This window comes from Nymphaea colorata, unplaced genomic scaffold (assembly GCF_008831285.2).
Source record: "Nymphaea colorata isolate Beijing-Zhang1983 unplaced genomic scaffold, ASM883128v2 scaffold0001, whole genome shotgun sequence".
In the NCBI taxonomy this organism is placed as follows: Eukaryota; Viridiplantae; Streptophyta; class Magnoliopsida; order Nymphaeales; family Nymphaeaceae; genus Nymphaea; species Nymphaea colorata.
In genome coordinates, this window is record NW_022204507.1 from 2037575 (window position 1) to 2055299 (window position 17725).

The window sequence follows — 17725 nt, forward strand, 5'->3', positions numbered from 1 at the left end:
TCAAGCCCTATTAGATTCACTGTGGTGGCATGCCATGCAGGAGGAAATGGATGCTCTTATCTCTCGAGAGACTTGGGAATTGGTGGATCCACCGAGGCACCGTAATGTGGTTGGCTCCAAGTGGGTGTTCACCATCAAGTATCATTCTGATGGTTCAGTTGAACGGTTCAAGGCATGTCTTGTCGCTAAAGGATATACACAGATTTATGGTGTCGACTTCTTTGAGACTTTTTCACCCATGGATCGATTGGGCTCTATTCGACTTATTATATCACTTGTTGTCTAGCGACAATGGCCTTTATTTTAGCTGGACGTGAAAAATGCTTTTCTATATGAAGATCTTTCTGAAACTGTCTATATGTTGCAACCACCTGGTTTTGAGCGACAGGGGGAGTGTTCCAAGGTATGCAAATTAAAGAAGGCTATTTATGGGCTTAAACAGAGTCCTCGTGCATGATTTCATAAGCTATCTGAGGTCTTATGTAAATGTGGCTTTCGGCGGTCTCAACTTGATCACTCATTGTTTATCAAGCAAGGTACATCTGGTATAGTGATATTAATTGTTCACGTTGATGATATTGTTCTCATTGGGCAAAGTGATCAAGAGATAGCTCAGACAAAGGAATTTCTTCAGAAACACTTTGTCATAAAAGACCTTGGACAACTCCATTATTTCCTTGGTATTGAGGTGGCCCCTAGTAGTAAATGAGTTGTAGTATCTCAGAGAAAATATGCTTTGGATCTTCTGCAAGAAACAGGTTTATTGGGGGCTAAACCTGCTACTCTTCCCATGAACTTTCGCATTCATATACATGATGATAATTCAGAGCCTTTTGACTTTAAATCTTACAGAGATCTGCTATATTTTACTGTAACTCGCTCTAACATTAGCTTCACTGTGAATAAACTAAGTCAATTCATGAAAAAACCCAGGAAAGTTCATTGGGACGCTGCTCTAATGGTTGTCAGATACCTAAAATCAGTCTGAGGAAAGGGGTTATGGTTCAAAAAGGAAGAAGGTGTTGACATTGAAGCATATAGTGATACTGATTATGCAGGATCTGTAGATGACAGAAAGTCTATTACAGGTTTTTGTGTTTTTGTGGGAGGTAATCTTATTTCTTGAAGGAGCAAGAAGCAGAATGTGGTGGCCCGATCTAATGTTGAGTAGGAATATAGGGCTATGGCTCAAACTACGGCTGAAATGTCATGGGTCAGATCATTACTTCTAGAGTTGGGTGTTTCAGTGAATCTCCCAATGAATATGTATTGTGACCAATGTTTATCAACAAAAACGATACGACACACGTTCTATACACGATACGCATGCGTATCGCACACGTACTGCCTGTATCGTGTGATACAGGAGTAAAATGAAAAAGAGGCCCGACGGCCCCTTTTTTGTGTCTTTTTTTCAAACGTACGCTCCTCTCTCTCTCTTCTCTTGTTTCTAAACACTGCAAGAGACGTGTGAGGGAGAGATTTTCTCCATTTGCATCAAGATTTGCCGGTGAAAAAGCTTTATTTCTTGTTGTGGGGAGTCTCGGGACGGTGGGAAACTTGGAGAAAGAGGGTTTTTTGGTTTCTAACACCAAGAAGGTAAGAAATAACTTATTTTTGTCGTTGAATCGTTCATTTCTCTTATTTCCTACATTTATTTGTATGTTTTTACTTGTTTTGTGAAGATATAATGTCGGATCCTGCATGGCAGTGGTGTACAAGGGTGAATCCCAAAGATAGGTCAAGAGTTAAGTGCAATTATTGTAAGCAAATCATATCAGGAGGGATCTCTCGTTTTAAAAACCATATAGCTGGTACACAACGAAGTGGCTGCTTGCAATGGCTCCCAAGAGAACCCATTGCCAGCGTATGTAAAGCACCAATGTATGGAGCTTCTTAATGCAGTGAAAGCAAATAGGATTGAAAAGGAAATGCAAGAGAGGAAGGATATGGGGACCCACATGAAGAGGAAGAAAGTGAAGGTGAAGATGTTGTTGAGCTTGAAGAAGAACATGTTGGTGTCAGTTTGGGAACAGCTAAAGGGAAAGACATCATGCATGGAGGTGGTTCTTCTGCAACTGCAACCAAAAAAAGAAGAGGTGCAAGTGCAAGTTCAGTTTCACAAGGACGTGGCAGGAGTCATGGTCGTACTAGTGGTGGTAGAGTACCTACTATGAGGTCGAGTAATATGTCTAGTTCGATCAAGAATTTTTTTCCCAATTATATTGTTGTTGGTGCTGAGCCTAAGATTCGTATAGCCATGCAATCAAAGGATATTGTTGAAGCAGCAGATGAAACCATAGGAAAGTGGTTCTATGATGCATCCATTCCCTTCAATGCAGCAAACTCTTATCATTTTCAGCCTATAGCAGATGTGATTGCTAGTGTAGGTCGAGGGTATAAAATGTCCTCTTTTCATAAATTGCGAGGTAAAATTCTCAACAATGTAGTTAGAGATGTCAGACATATTGTGATGAACTAAAATTGAGCTGGAAAGCTACAGGATGCAGTGTAATGGCATATGGGTGGACAAACATCAAGAACAGAACATTGGTAAATTTCCTTGTATATTGCCTCCTTGGTACTATGTTCTTAAAATCTGTTGATTTGTTTGATACTCCTAAGACTGTTGATGTTTTGTTTGGGATTTTTGATAAAGTTATACAAGAAGTTGGGCCTGAAAATGTCATACAATTTATCAATGATAATGCAGCAAATTATAAAGCTGCAGGTGAAATGTTAGCAGCATGATATAGGACATTTTATTGGAGTCCATGTGCTGCTCACTGTGTAAATCTTATGTTTCAGGATCTTGGTGAAAGAGATGATATGAAGTTGACAATTCATAGATGCCAAGAAATCACGAAGTTTATTTATAATCATGCTTATGTCTTGAATTTGATGAGGAAATTCACAAATGGGGCTGAATTGATTCGACCTGCACAAACACAATTTGCTACAAATGTTTTGACTGTGCAGGGTATAGTCAAGCAAAGAACTCCTCTCAGGCAGATGTTTTCAAGTGATGATTGGGCTGCATATCCACATGCTTATAAAAAAAAAAGGCTACGATAGTTGTGGATACCATCTTCGATGCTGATTTTTGGAAATCATGTGTGCACTTATTGAAGATTTGTGTACCTCTAGTGAAAGTCCTCAGATTAGTTGATAGTAAAGATAGACCTTTTATTGGATATTTATATGAGTCTATGGACAAAGTCAAGGAGGCCATTAGAGATAATATGAAGGGAAAAAAGAAGTTATACATGCCTATGTGGAAGATTATAGATGAAAGGTGGTCTGGACAATTTCATCGCCCTCTTCATGCAACAGCCTACTACCTAAATCCTGCTATTAGATATCTTCCCACTTTTAAGAAGGACAGAGAGGTCGAGTATGGCATGTTGGATTGTATTGACGTATTAGTAAGTGATAGTAAAGAACAAGACGCTATCCATATGTCGATCAACAAATATGATACGGCTTCTGGTACCATGGCGAGAGACACAGCAGTTTGATGCAGGACAACTATGCGTCCAGGTATTAGAAAAAGAGACTTTATACTTTTTGTTGTTTAGCTTCTACTCTACATTTTTACCTTCTCATATATTATTCTCTCAGTTTTACTTTCCATCTGTCTTGCAATTAGAATTCTCAGCCAAACATGTAATGCAACTGGATGTGAAAGAAATTGGAGTGTATTTCAGCACATCCACAGTAAGAAGAGGAATAGGCTGGAACATAAAAGGTTGAATGACCTTGTTTACATTCGTTATAATATGAAGTTGAGACAAAGGTAAACATTTGTTATACAAAATAGCAAATTCTAATATATATTTTAATTCCTAACAATTTGTTAAACTTTTCTCTTGTTAGGCAACTAGAAACCACATATACGAGGAAGCATCACACTCAATATGATCCTATCAACATTGATCATTTTGATATATTAGATTCTTGGGTTGAAGAAGAACCATCTGCAATACTTGATGAAGACGATCTTGATTTTTTGAGCGTTGAAGAAGCAGCAGAGATTATTGAAGAAGGAGAGGCTGAGGAGCAATGGAATGTTGGTGACATTCCATTTGCAACAAAGGGGATAGATCAAGAAGCACTTAATGAAGAAAATGAAGATGATGATGAAGAATGAAGATGATGATGCAGATTGCAGATGACGATTGACGAGGCTTTTTGTTGAATCATGAAATATGATAACTATGTCTATATGTTTTGACTTCTGAACTTATGAATTGTGATGTAATTGAATACTCTTCGGCTGCTTAGTATGTTATTTTGATTTTTGAATGTTTGATTTCTTATTTTGGAATGTGTTGTTCATATGCATACTTCATAAGTTCATAGTTCATACTTCATATACATGAATGATGAATGTTCCTTTAAATACATTTTTCTTGAGTTTTTCTGATTTTTACTTGTTTTTTTGGGATTTGTTAGATTTTTTCTGATTTTTTTCTATTTTTTATAATTTTTTAATATTTTTTACAAATTAAAAAATAATAATTTTACGATACGTTACGATACATTTACGATACGTTATAATACGGTGTATGGGTCGGCCCGACCGATACACGATACGATACAGCAGTGATAACATTGATTGTGACAACAAGGCAACTACCTATATTGCTAACAATCCTGTCTTTCATGAGAGGACAAAACATATTGAAGTGGATTGCCACTATGTTCGGGATTTAGTTCAAGAATGAATTATTAGCACTATTCATGTCTTCTCTGAAGATCAGGCAGCTGATATGTTCACTAAGCTCTTCCCATAGGCAATTTCCTGAGAGGTTATAACAAGCTGAGCATGATTGACATCTATGCTCCTGCTTGAGGAGGAGTGTTAAAGAGTGTTTCTGCAATATTAGAAAGTTGAATAGTAGTTCTTTAAATATTTTCTTATATTTAGTGGACTGAATCTGTAATTATTATATTGCCAACCCTAATCTCTTTTAATATGAGATTAGGGTCACGTGAGTAAGGAAGAAACTGTTTCCTCTCTCTCTCTCTCTCTCTCTCTCTCTCTCATCCCCTTCTTCCTCCAATATTCAACACTCATGATGTTACCTGTTGATGCAGCATTGTTTTCTTGTATGGATTTTTTCCGGTATGTAAAACAGTTCGTCCTTAGCAGCTTTGTGCATTTACTATGTGTTTCCCTTGTATTTTCTATAGTTTGTTTGCTTTTAGTTCTCTTAAAATGCTAAATGCCTTAAAACAAACTGTCGATACCGACTGCCGAGCTTCATACCAGAAAATAATGTTGAGTATTTCCTAAATAATTGTTATTATCAGGCTATCAGCATATGTGAATGCAGTATGCGGTTCTACTAGAACTGCACTATGCAGTCAGGTTAGAACTGCACAGACGCTACTGCAGTCATGTTCAGAACTGCACAGTTGCACTATTTCAGTCTGCAGTAGACTTGAGTTGTTTTGTTTGAAATTCTTTCATAAATTCTCATAGGTGAAGCTAATCAAACCCATTTTCGGACAAAGAAGAGGACATCTTGCTGTTTTCTTTGTTGAGAAAATGTATTGGTTTGAGGTTTTCTGTATTTTGGAACTTTATTATTAGGTAGTTCTTTGAATTTTAAGTACTATTGGACTCTTTATGTAAACGGTTAAACATAACCCTAATTAGTTCCTTTTTATTGAATAAGAAGTAAAGGAGCCATAACAAGTAATGTGCTCCCTTCTCTCTCTCGTGACCTCTCTCGTTCTCTCCTCCCTTCCTTCTCTCAACTATCTCTTTCTTCTTCTTCTTCTTCTTCTTCAGATTTGATGTTAAAGTTCAACATTCTTTATATATATATATATATACACACACATATATACATATATATATATATATAGAGAGAGAGAGAGAGAGGAATAGGCACATTTATTGGGTCATTTTCCATATTTCTTTTCCCAAGTGCACTTTTCACCAAAAATAAGGGAGCCACCATTTAGTACTTTGTACATATACATGTATATATCTATTTATGTGTTTATGTATTTTCTTCATCTATGTTCTTTATTATTAATTTTGCTTTTGTCTTATTTCTTTTTGCTTTACCAGCAACTTAATTTTCAGTTTTAGCTTTTCAAATGTAATGGCTGATAAAAGAAAGATAGTTGCAAGTGGTCATAGCAAGATCCATTGGTAGTGTAAATACTGCTGGTGCAGCTGAAATAGATTCAGCTCAGCTGCTTTGGAAGCATATGATTAGAGGAGGGAAAAGCAGTGACAGCAGCAAAAATGTGAATTTGGCTTGCAATTTGTCATGGACAATTGACTGGCTCTTATACCTGCAATAAGGTAAAATCTTAAAACCCAGCACCTTGGGACTTGATGAAGGCGTTCTCGTCTTGTGACTCAGCAGGTCAACTTGGTGACTCGAGCTGGGATTTATTAATTTTTTAAGAGAATCTGTATATAACTAGTTATTATAAGTATAACACTATGTAACAGTTGACTCACTACTGACTTGGTAAGCTAGTGGGTTGCTGATCCATGGTTTGATAGCATGGATAACCCTCCTGTCCTTTATGGTTCCTTTTTCCCTTTGCCTTGTTCACACAAATGTTGAAGGGAATTCAAGTCCAAGTCAACCATGCATTTTTTTTAAGATAACCATTTTAGAAAGTGCAACAGAAAACAGGGAACTGACAAATTTATACAGTTTTATGAACAAAAAGCAAGCTACATGGATAAAAAAAAATCAGCTAATCCTCATAATAAAGAGGTCAGCAAGGTCAATATTTGATTATTTGTGGAAGAGAAGAGAAAAGAGCTAATCTATATAGAAAATCAGACTAGAGCAACTGAAGAAGCATGACAAAAAAGTCAAAAACATAACAACAATGCTGCACTAAGTGAATGGTCATCAGGTGAAACAGTATTTAGGGGAAGGTGGTTCTAAGGATAGCAAGACTCAAATGCATCTACTGAACAGATTCAAGAAAATAAACAGAACAACTAAATACTCTCTTGTGTTTCCTTTCTTTTATGAACAAAAGGTTGCTTGACCAACATGAAAACCACAGAGCGTGTAACTGATATAATCACCTAGCATGCATTAGTTTTAAATATAATCACCTAGCATGCATTAGTTTTCTAATTCAAAAGAACCTGCAAACGCTATAAGTTGGATGTAGTTTCATGACGTTCTAGAGAACAATGGTGTACAAGCTGGTCTCTACAGATACATTTGTTGCGACATTTTGTTGCGTCAGTTGCTAGATAAGACGCCTAATTCTCAAAATCGTAACGACAGAAAGAAAAGAGATGACTATTACCTCTTCCAGACTCCCAAGACAAAAACCAAAAATGCAAGATAAGATATAACATATTGAAGCGTCCAATCCATCGTAGGAGAACAAAGCAAAAGGCAAAGGTAATAGTCTCTAGGGCTCCTATGCCATAATCCATCCCAGTGTTCAATGGGTTCAGGATTCGCCAGTAGCATCGGCATTGATTCTCGCTATAACTCCACAAGAAATGCAGCCTGGGGTCCGTTTTGGATGCCGATTGCAACAGATATTGGAGGAAAGAAACGAACAGTGAACACAATAAATTGATGAAACAGTTTCGGGCTGTATAGATGCTTACTTCTCCTCCTCTGTATAAGGGATGCTCCTTTGGTGCGCCACCTCTCTGAGTCGACTCTCCCTTCTTTCGCGCGCTTTCTCGGCTCGGCCCATCCAGATTAAGCCTCTCCGTTTGCGGCACTAGGGATCGGGTAAACAAACGGGGTTCGGCGAGTAAAATTCAACAGCAATACAGTCCGCAGAATGGAGCGCTCGAGCTCGCCTGGTTCCAAGTCAGCCGGACTTCTACAAAAACAACACAAGCTGGATCCAACATTCCAACCATGAGCGAAAATATCTAAATTTGTCACAGCAGTGCAAGCTTGGCAGCTATTTTCTTGGAGCTTAAAAAGGGTACAAGAATGAGAAGAAGAAGATACCACACGGTATTTAAGTGGTTCGACTCACGTCCACGGCCTCAAGATTCTCACTCACTCTCTCAAATGTCGCATTAGGGTAGAGGTTCTTCTATTAAAGTTTCACCGTTACAATGTGAAAATGTCTCCTTGCAACTAGGAGATTTACATAATTTTCACAGCTCAAATTTGGAATCATAATTTTTAGATTTCGCTACAAGGTTGGCGACAAGATTATCTCCAACTTCCTTATCTTGATCCGAAACCGCATGAGTCCTCATTGTTTTCTTTGACTCACGGATCTGGATTAAGATCCAGATCTGTCTTCTGATCTTTCTTCTCTAATAGCCCCCCTCAAGTTCAACGGTCTAGCAAGGGTGTTGTGCTTGACCCGAAGTTCTTCAAAATGTGGTCGACATAGAGCTTTAGTCATGATATCAGCAATTTGAGAATCGGTAGAGACATGTCTAGTAGTTACATGCTAGTTAGCGACATGTTCACAGATGAAGTGGTTGTGGTTGTCGGTCTCAATGTGTTTGGTTTGTTGGTGTGGTATGGGATTGGTGGTAATACAAGTGGCACTTAAAGCGTCACAGAGAAGCACCAGCATTAGCACTAGAAGCTTACGAAGAAAATGAAAATGAGTAATTGATAGAACTTCTAACGTGGTTGAAGCAAGAGCTCTATATTCTACTTCCGTACATAACCGGGCAAAAATAGGTTGTTTGCATGCTGACTACGACGCGACTGAACCTTCAAGGAAGACAATACACCCACTAGTGGATTTATGTTTGTCTGGGTTTACTGCCTGGTCAACATCGTAGTAAGCAATGAGGATACAAGTGGTAGATGGGTGTAACAAGTGTCCACAGCTAATGTTGTGCTTCACACAATGGAGAATTCACTTGATGGTGACCCAATGAATAGTGGAAGGTTGTTGCATCAATTTGCACACTTTGTTCACCGCATAAGCAAATTTGGTCGTGTTCATATGAGATACTAAAGTGCACCAATGAGCTACCTATGTGTTGCTGGATTCATCAATTTGTCACCGTCATATCTAGACAAAGCAACACTACAAAAAACAGAAGCTTTACTGATACGATGAAAGTGTCATTAAAAATTGTAGCTATCACTGACGACAAGCAGAGTTCGTCATTGTAGATGGTGTTGCTAAAACTTTAACTGATGGTTTCGTAGAACATCATTGTACTTCAACTTGCAATAATAGAGTCTTGCATCAGTAAAACCTTAACCTTTACTGACAGTCTGATTCCATCAATAAAGGTGTTCCCTTTGCTGATGGAATTGTCACGTTGGTAAAACTTTGATATTTACTGACGAGTATGTCCATCAGTACATTTTCCATCTAATTGACGAAATGAGCTCGTTGATTAAAGGTAGTTTACATTGACATCAAGACGGTCTCTCAATAAGCATCTCTTTCTATTGCGTGAAGCGTCTGTTAGTAATGCCTTTTTCATTGATGGTTTTTGCCCATTAGTAAAACAACATATTTTTTTAGAATTGTATTATGTACAAACCAAACAATGGGAATACAATTAAAACCCCTGCAATTAACATAACAAATGAAATGTGCAATTAATGCATATAAATGAATTGCTTTCTCCATTTAAACTGAAATAAGTCACCAATGTTTTTGATAATTGTAGTCTATCTTCCATATTAGGATGGCACTTGTACATGACATTGAATACATGAAAAGAAGTACGGTAATTGATCCTTCGACTTAGGTTTACACGCATCAATGGGAGAAGTTTGGACGTGTGGGTAAACCAACATAAATAAAAGTAAAATATGTTACATGAAATTGAAATATAACATGCTCTACACATTGTCCCTAAAATCAAAATGGTCGACAGCCACAACTGCGGAAGTATATCACAAAACCAAATTCCATGGGTACTCTAGCATCTGTTTTACTAACTTGGACCTTGAGATCGTCATTGAAGAGGAGGTGGGTTGCTGATGGGCAGCTTCGTCACCGGCACTAACAGATACAACGGCTCGAGAGAGGGCTCTAGCCGATAAAGGTGACCGGTGAAGGTGGGTCACCGATGAAGGTGGTCGCTGAAGGTGGACCGCCGATCGGCACCTTCTTCACCGGCAGTAATGGAGGGAGAACACGAAGTAGAAAGGGGGACACTTAGAACACCGATAGTTTTGTTCGCCCATCAATATTGCAGGAAATTCTTACTGACGATGCGCTGATCCGTCAGTAAATGTAACACGTTTGTATGGCAGCGCAGTATATGAGTTGTTTTTTGGCGAAATTTCCATGCCATCAATAAAAATCTTCTTTACTGTCACTGTTCTGATATCGTCACGAAATCTTCTTTTTACAGATGGCCTACTTTCGGCCAGTCTCAGAAAAGCTTGCAATTTTTTGTACTGCAACTCTAGGAGAAAGGGGATAGTAGTTCCCATGGCATCAAGAAGCATTGACCATGCGATGCGAGTAGATCAAGCATATACTTATGTTGAGCAAGAAAGAGACCTTCAGGGGTAATATATTTATTACTAACAAATATATTTTATATTTAAATTTTTTTATAATTTAAAAAATATTTTATAATTTATAAAAATATTATTTTATTATAACCAGGCTGGGCCAACCCGGCCTGATGCCCACCCCTACTGAGTCATAAGCTGATCATACTCTACCTTGCTCATAGTCACCTTGAAGCTATCAGGAGCTATCATGGAAGGAGTCTCTCCAAGTGGTGTAGCGGCTCAGGCATAACCTACAGGAATCTAAGAAGTGAATCTCCCTCTGCCACCTAAGGTATCCTCTTCCATATGGGAACTAGAAGCTGGACAACCATGTTTGTCCCAACATCTATCTTCTAAATGTTCCAATTTGCGACAGTATGTACACTGAAATCTACCTCTGCCCCCTACCACAACCTAAGCCTTTTTCCCTTGTAGCATGTCCATGTCCTCTGGACACGGCTAAGGAAGCAGCAGGAGACTCATTCTAGGGCTGAGAGAGAGATACAACAAATCTACTAAGTGTATTATCTGTCTCAGCAAGATCTGGAATTTGTGCACCAGTAAGCATCTGAACTTCAGCTATTTCATATTTAGGGGACTAACCAGCCAATAACTTTGCCACCATTGTTTGCTCAAAATGAATCTTGTAACATGCCTGACATGGAGGTCGAAGGGTCTTCAATCATTCATACGCTGTTTTAACTGAAGCAAAGTATTAAGATAATTCCAAGAGTAATTCTTCCTCAACTTGTAAAATTTTTGAAACATTATTGTCATGAGAACAGGTTTGTCTCAACAAAGTCCACATGTGTTTAGCAGTTGTATAGTAAGCAAGAGTAGAAGCAATATCAGACTGCATACTGTTCATAATCCACGACATAACAATACTATTATCATCTTTCCATGTGGTATACTTTCTTGTTTTAACATTTGGTTCATTTTCTTCAATGATATGGTCTTTCTAATGTCCTACTACAGACATCATGAACATAGCGACCAAATTTCATAGTTGTGACCATCTTTCACAGTCGAACTATAGAAGAATAAATTCCCAACAACTTTGTATTCCGTATGAGACTCGTTCTTAGGTATACTGTTGTTCCAGATCCATCGTAAGACAAACAATTGAACCACACAGTCTGACTATAATACGCAACAATAAGTAGAATATGCAACAGCAATGAGCAAAAGTAGAGCACACAACAGTAGAAACAATAAACAGTTGATAAGGAGCTTTTTGCTGAAAAAAAAAATCCACTTTATAACATAGAGAGCTGGTCCATGGCAGACAAGAAGCAGGTCATAGTACGTATCTTTTCCATGCCTTGTTTAACTGCACACATATCAATCCTAACATCCACGCTACGCACAACTTGAAGACTGATCATATATTCCATAGACATGATAAAAAAAGACTTTTAACACTTTATTCCCACACTTAGTAGAAGTGACCAGCGACAAGGAAGAAGACTCTGTTGTTCCCACGCTTAGCAGAAGTGACCAGCGCCAATGAAGAAGATTTTGCTGTTCCCACGCTTAGCAAAAGTGACCAGCAACAAGGACCATTAGCTAATTTGCAACTACATCCACTTCAACAAGGCATCAATCTACGGTTTTCATTTTTTGTTGAGAAAACCCTAGATCGAGCCCCAATATGCATGATCTACAAGTTTTACCCACAAAATCCACAACGATAACAGAAGAAGAGGAAGAAGATGGGTAAGATGACGATGACAAGAGGAACAGGTGTCAGTCCCAAGAAGGGTATGGCTCTGATACAATGTTGCTGGAAGCAAGAAGGGAGAGGAGAGAGAGAGAGAGAGAAATTCTCTTTGTTGTTCTAATAGTCGGCCTTATTTTCATGCTAAATGAGAATTAGGGTAAGACAACAAATTACAAGATTAGTCCACTACTAGAACATTTATTTGTAAAGAGTTGTTCCTAAAAAACTTAAATATTCAAAACACCACCTAAGACAAATATTATTCAAGAGGGCTGAAGGTTGTTGCAATAGAAAATTTGGACATAGTTAACGATAAGCGAGTTAATGTCTAAACAAGTTAACACTAAACGAGTTAAATGAGTTAAACGAGTTAAATGAGTTAAACGAGAACTCGACTCGAGTTAGAGCCGAGCTCGAGCTCAATTTTTTTGAGCCGAATTGAGCTTGAGCTGGCCAAGCTCGGGCTCGACTTGGCTCGTGTGCACCAAAGGCTATAGAAAAAACTGAAAATGAAGCCACACCAAAATACAGAAAACCAGATTAAACAAAAAGCATAAATGGATTGGCTCTATACCGTTTGGAGGCATAAACAAGCAAACATGTTATACAAGCCAAAAACGTAAGAGTCGATCAATGAACTTTGCGAAAGCGTACCAATGTTCATAGCACAAGTGAGAGAGAGCCCAATGAATCTTCCAATGGTTGTAAGGGTGCGATGCGAAATACTTTAAGATGAGATAGAGGAGATCACACAATCGAATATCACCTGACCACTTGTGCCTTAGGGACCACAACCCTATTTATAAACTTTAAGAGGGTCCAAATGATGGTTTTGCCCACATAAACCAGATATGAATCCTCTTTGGTTTATACACAAATAATCCGTATTAAAGAAGATGATAGCAGAACCAAACTTTTAGATTACATTAAATTAGGTCTATCCATACATATAACCTGTCATATATGAAAATTGACACGTATATAGGCCCACTATATAGATTTCTTACAAGATGAGTCCTGCTCAATTGATGTCTAGCTATCAGTCAAGGACAAAGATAAATGACCTAAGCAAGCTAATGAGGAAAGGTTTCGCCAAGTTTTTTTTTTTTACATCTCAAGAAATGTAAGTCTTCATATATTCTGGGTATGCTTCACGTAAAAGTTCGGGGCAGCTATGATTTTCCCACCTTTCATGCATCAACTGGAACCAAAGGAAGAGATGATAGGTGCCTCCTCGTAAAATAAATTTTAAGTGGAAAAAAGAACTTGGTGGGCTAGAAATAATTCAACAAATAATAATAGGTTTTGTTTCTAATTGAGGAGGTGTCCGTCTTGCCGAATCTTTTTCTTCTTATTTTATAAAGCTAGAGACAAATTATTACTACTGCTCAACACTTGAGCTATTTGTTTCGTTACAGTCGACTGTCGGGTAAGGGATTGACGGTAGCCCTTGCCAGGTAACGAGCGATGGTTCGTCAAACCTTGCCAGACTTGACCTTTGTCCTAACAGCACCCTTGCTTATGAAGGCCGGCTCGTCGACCACTGGACCTTCGCCCAAACACCGTGGGTTGGCCCTCATCCGGCGAAGCTCCGACTCCCTCCCACCCTTATATTTTCAGATATTCTGTAGGGCAGAAACTTGCCGGCCGACGGCGACGCGCCTCGTCAGATCCCCTGTACACGCAGAGCGAGAGAGGAAAGCCTAGCCGATGGATCGCCACCCCAGCGGTCAGAGGGCGGAGGCGGCGAAGCCTCTTGTGCTGCTGCTTTGCGGGTCACTCGTGTACTACCACTGCGCCCTCAGGGACTCGAGCGTCGTCTCGCTTGTCTCCGACGTCTTTATCGTCGTCGCCTGCTCGCTCGCCATTCTTGGCCTCCTATTCCGCCAAATGAAAATCTCGTAAGCTTATTCACCAAAAGACAAACAATTGAAGAGATCGATCTCTTCATCCATTTCTGTTTTGAATTGAAAACCGGTCCACCTTTCTTCTACCGCCGGCTTTCTGTTTTCGGCATCTTCTATCAGTCATCAGTATTCAATTATCGCGATTTCGTTTAGTTACTTCTTATGTACTTGTTTCTTTGTTGGACTTACTGAGTCAGGTTCAGTTGCGGCGTTGGAGATTCAAGGGCATTTCGTTTGGGTGCTTTTTCTAAGCATTCCATGGGGTAGGGAATGGGAGGGGATTTAAAGTGACAGTCCATTGTACGGTGCTCATATTGTGTTTATATTTGGATGCACGGTATTCCCTTATTGAGTTGGTCCGTGAGGATTTTGTGATTCGAGGGCATCTTAATTTCGGTGCTTTCCAAGTTTAGGAATTCATTCCTGCGGTTCGGTGATCTTAGTTAGTGCTTATTGGGGAATTGGGTTCTTAATCTAGCCAGAATGGAGTTCTATGAGCATAGAATTACATATTCATCTTATTGCTGCTTCTTGTACTAGAATCGAGGGGAAGTTTGGCAAATTTTAGAACTCAGCGTTTCATATTATTTGTAGAAGTATTGAGAATTCAGAGAGGTGATAATGATGAAATCTAATGCACATCGGTTGTTGAGTAGACCTACATGCTACTTGTCGCATATGGGAAATAGGTCTTCTGGAAATTTGAGAAAACAAAACAAATAAAAAGGAAAATAGAACACTGTTTCCCCATATTTGGCCCTTGAACGTCAGTGTTTTGCTCAACTGTTGCTGCTAGATTGCCTGTCATGTTGGCAATGGGGTTGATTTGTGATGTTAGTCATCCACCAAGGAATGTGGGTGTCTAATTGGAAATGGATGGGTATAGTCATTTGGTTTCTATGAAGGATGTAGTGTGGATAGTTGCTATAACAAGTTTAGTTCTCGAATTTCTTTTCTGCCGGTAGCACATGGGATAACCTGTGCATGTCTTTTCATGATGTTATCCGTGAGGATTAGTGTGATACGTGGTTCTTTATCCTAGTAGAAAACGAAAGAAAAATGGTATTCACTCTTCGTGCCATAACTATGTAGGGTACCTGTTGATCCTCTTGAGTGGCAGATATCTCAGGAGACTGCAAATGGAGTGGCTGCTTGCTTGGCTAACACCGTAGGTGCAGCAGAATCTGTATTGAGAGTTGCTGCAACCGGGCATGATAAGCGGCTCTTTCTCAAGGCATGGTTGTATATGATTTCTGTTGCTTTATGTATTCGTTGAGCATGTTTGCTGTCCCAAAGTGAAAGTGCAAATTTATTTTTAGCAATTTTTGTCTTCAAATGTTGGAAATGATTCTATTATTCTGTTCATGGATCAACTACGCTTGCTTTTGGTAAAGTGCTTTTTCATTTCTGATGCTTAAGTGTTAGTTGGTTAGAATGATTTTTATTTGCATGCTTCGAAGTGTTAGCCTGTTAGAATGATTTTCATCATTTATGTTCGCAATTCGCATGCTTGGCTTAAGCGTGAGTGTGGCTTTACTTATTTCTCACAATTTTTTTTATATATGTGTTTCTTTTTTCCCTTTTATATCTGTGAAATTTTTGTTGTCGGTTGCAATCATTGTCACATAGAACCGGCTTTTTTTTTAAAAAAAGAAGCCTGATGAAAATATTTAAAACAATGAAAATGAAAAAATCCATCTTTTCCCCCTTTTTGGACTTTTCGTGTTTCTTTTTTTGTGTTTTTAGTCACATTTTTTTATGTTTTTTTTAAAAGTTTAAAAGCTAAGTTTATTTGCCTTCATTTCTATTATTACTAAAAGTCTAAAATAACATTTGTATCATTTTCTCAAGTTATTTCTTATGCTGTTTTTTAGTTTTTCAATTTATTTTACTTTTTCCTAATTTTTAGGATTATTCTTTTCTAAAAAAATTGCCTAATTTTTGTCAAAAATTTCCCGAGAATTTCAGCTTTGCCGAAAATTATTCAAGAAAGACTCCGCTGTTTGGATATCTGTGAGAATGGTTGCAACCACGCTGATACTTCACCATTGAATGATCTTTCTGACCATCTCGCCCTTCACTTGGATCATCTCTGTTTGTTTTTGCTCCTTGTATTCTGGATTTTTGGCCCCATCCCATCATTTATATGTTTTGATGCACAGAATCCTACCTGCCTATTTCAGTTTGACAGTTTCTGCAATGTTACAAGAATAAAAATGTCCTAGAAATTTCTGTAGGTGGTTCTTATTCTTTATCTCTCATCCGTGTTGGGTAGAGCGGCCTCTGGCGCAACAATTGCTTATGCGGGTAAGTAATATCTGTCTTTCTCCTCGTCTATGATATATTCAGGACCTGGTTGGGAGAGGGCCTAAAAATATCAATGTAGACCTTGGACGCTCAACTTATTCATCCCCAAGGCATTTTTCTTTTTGTAGGAAACTGTTTACGGATTAACAGTATATTTTTATAATAATGCATGTTATATATGAGCAATAGAATGTCTTGCTAATTTCTGCAAACTTTGTTAGAATCCCCACTATTCATGTAAAAGATGCATAATAATGGTCGGAACAGGTGGAGGTTAGATGTATTAAAAAGGAAAATGTGTGTACTTGTAGCCATCTTTTTCTTTTTTACTCTATCTGCATTTAGAATGTCTTATGAGATGCCTTTAAGGCTATGATTTGTGAATGACTATGGCATTTAAACACAAAAGTAGCTCGATACTGAGATCATAGTTTGTGTTTTCAAGTTCATTGATCTATATTCTTTGTGCTGGTGTCTGTTGGAGCAGGATTATGCATAGTGTGCGTGTATTCTTTCATGACAAGTTCGGTTCCAGTCACTTCCTGCCCTTTACAGTTTCTGAACAGAAGAGAGACTCCTTCTGTTGAACAGGAAAACTTGTAACATTGTCTGGTTTGCACGACACTGTTGTAAATACTTAAAGCCGCGGGATTTCTTTATGCAACTTCACTTTGGCATGGGCCTCTCGTTTTACATGGCTGGTGACTTCTTCCTATCTGGGATCGATCTTTGCTTTTACACGCCAGGCATGTTTTCTTCTCCAGACTCCAACTGCTGTAGTTCAGACGAGAATAGGAGGAAAACGTCTTGTGAGGTTGAACACGAGAAACTGCAGAGTGGTGCATTCAACACTTTTGTTGTCTGATCCAAGTGTAATTTTTGAACGAGTTCGCAAGTGCTAAAAAGATAATGAGACAGTAGGCGTGACCATTTGAAATCTTCGAAGTGAATCTGTAACATGAACTTCTGGGTTTCTGTTGTCGTGAATCATTGCAAAACTGGATATCCTTCTTCAGTGTGTTATTCAGGTTGTAGATATTATTTAGTATTTCTTGACGAGCTTTCTTTGCAGGGGATTTTCCATGTCTCAAAAGTTAGGATCCACCTTAGAAAGAAAATGTTTTCGGTATGCAAAGAAGACATTTGTAGGAAAAAAGTTCAACTATTGTACAATTATATATATATATATATATATGTCTGTGTGTGTGTGTATGTGTGTGTATTCTAGGAAAATTGGTATATCTTGGACCAGTTAGGCAGGGATATAAAATGGACCTCTTAAATTCTTGTTAACATATAACAAAATATGAGCATTCTAAAAT

General features: G+C 38.4%; 2 protein-coding genes across 6 annotated transcripts in view; one reads left to right on the top strand and one right to left on the bottom strand.

The window, feature by feature from the left end:
• The window catches only part of LOC116267895 (uncharacterized), a 79137-nt gene extending 71038 nt beyond the window's left edge, over nucleotides 1–8099 (bottom strand). For 2 of the 4 annotated variants that reach the window (XM_031649822.2, XM_031649819.2), the window contains exon 1: nucleotides 7306–7594. In XM_031649822.2, coding sequence (XP_031505682.1) covers nucleotides 7306–7481 — 176 coding nt within the window. In that variant the 5' untranslated portion in view covers nucleotides 7482–7594. The other 2 variants (XM_031649821.2, XM_031649820.2) reach the window with 2 other exon arrangements.
• Nucleotides 8100–13654: 5555 nt separating this feature from the next.
• On the top strand, nucleotides 13655–17426 carry LOC116267902 (reticulon-like protein B23). 2 transcript variants are annotated; one of them, XM_031649831.2, is made up of 4 exons: nucleotides 13655–14090; nucleotides 15189–15335; nucleotides 16334–16403; nucleotides 16891–17426. In XM_031649831.2, the coding sequence occupies exons 1-4, from the start codon at nucleotides 13900–13902 to the stop codon at nucleotides 16900–16902; spliced, it is 420 nt and encodes a 139-aa protein (XP_031505691.1). In that variant the 5' UTR covers nucleotides 13655–13899; the 3' UTR covers nucleotides 16903–17426. The 2 variants fall into 2 exon arrangements, with proteins under 2 accessions (XP_031505691.1, XP_031505690.1); XM_031649830.2 differs by having other exon boundaries at nucleotides 13674–14090; nucleotides 15189–15330.
• Nucleotides 17427–17725: the final 299 nt, after the last annotated feature.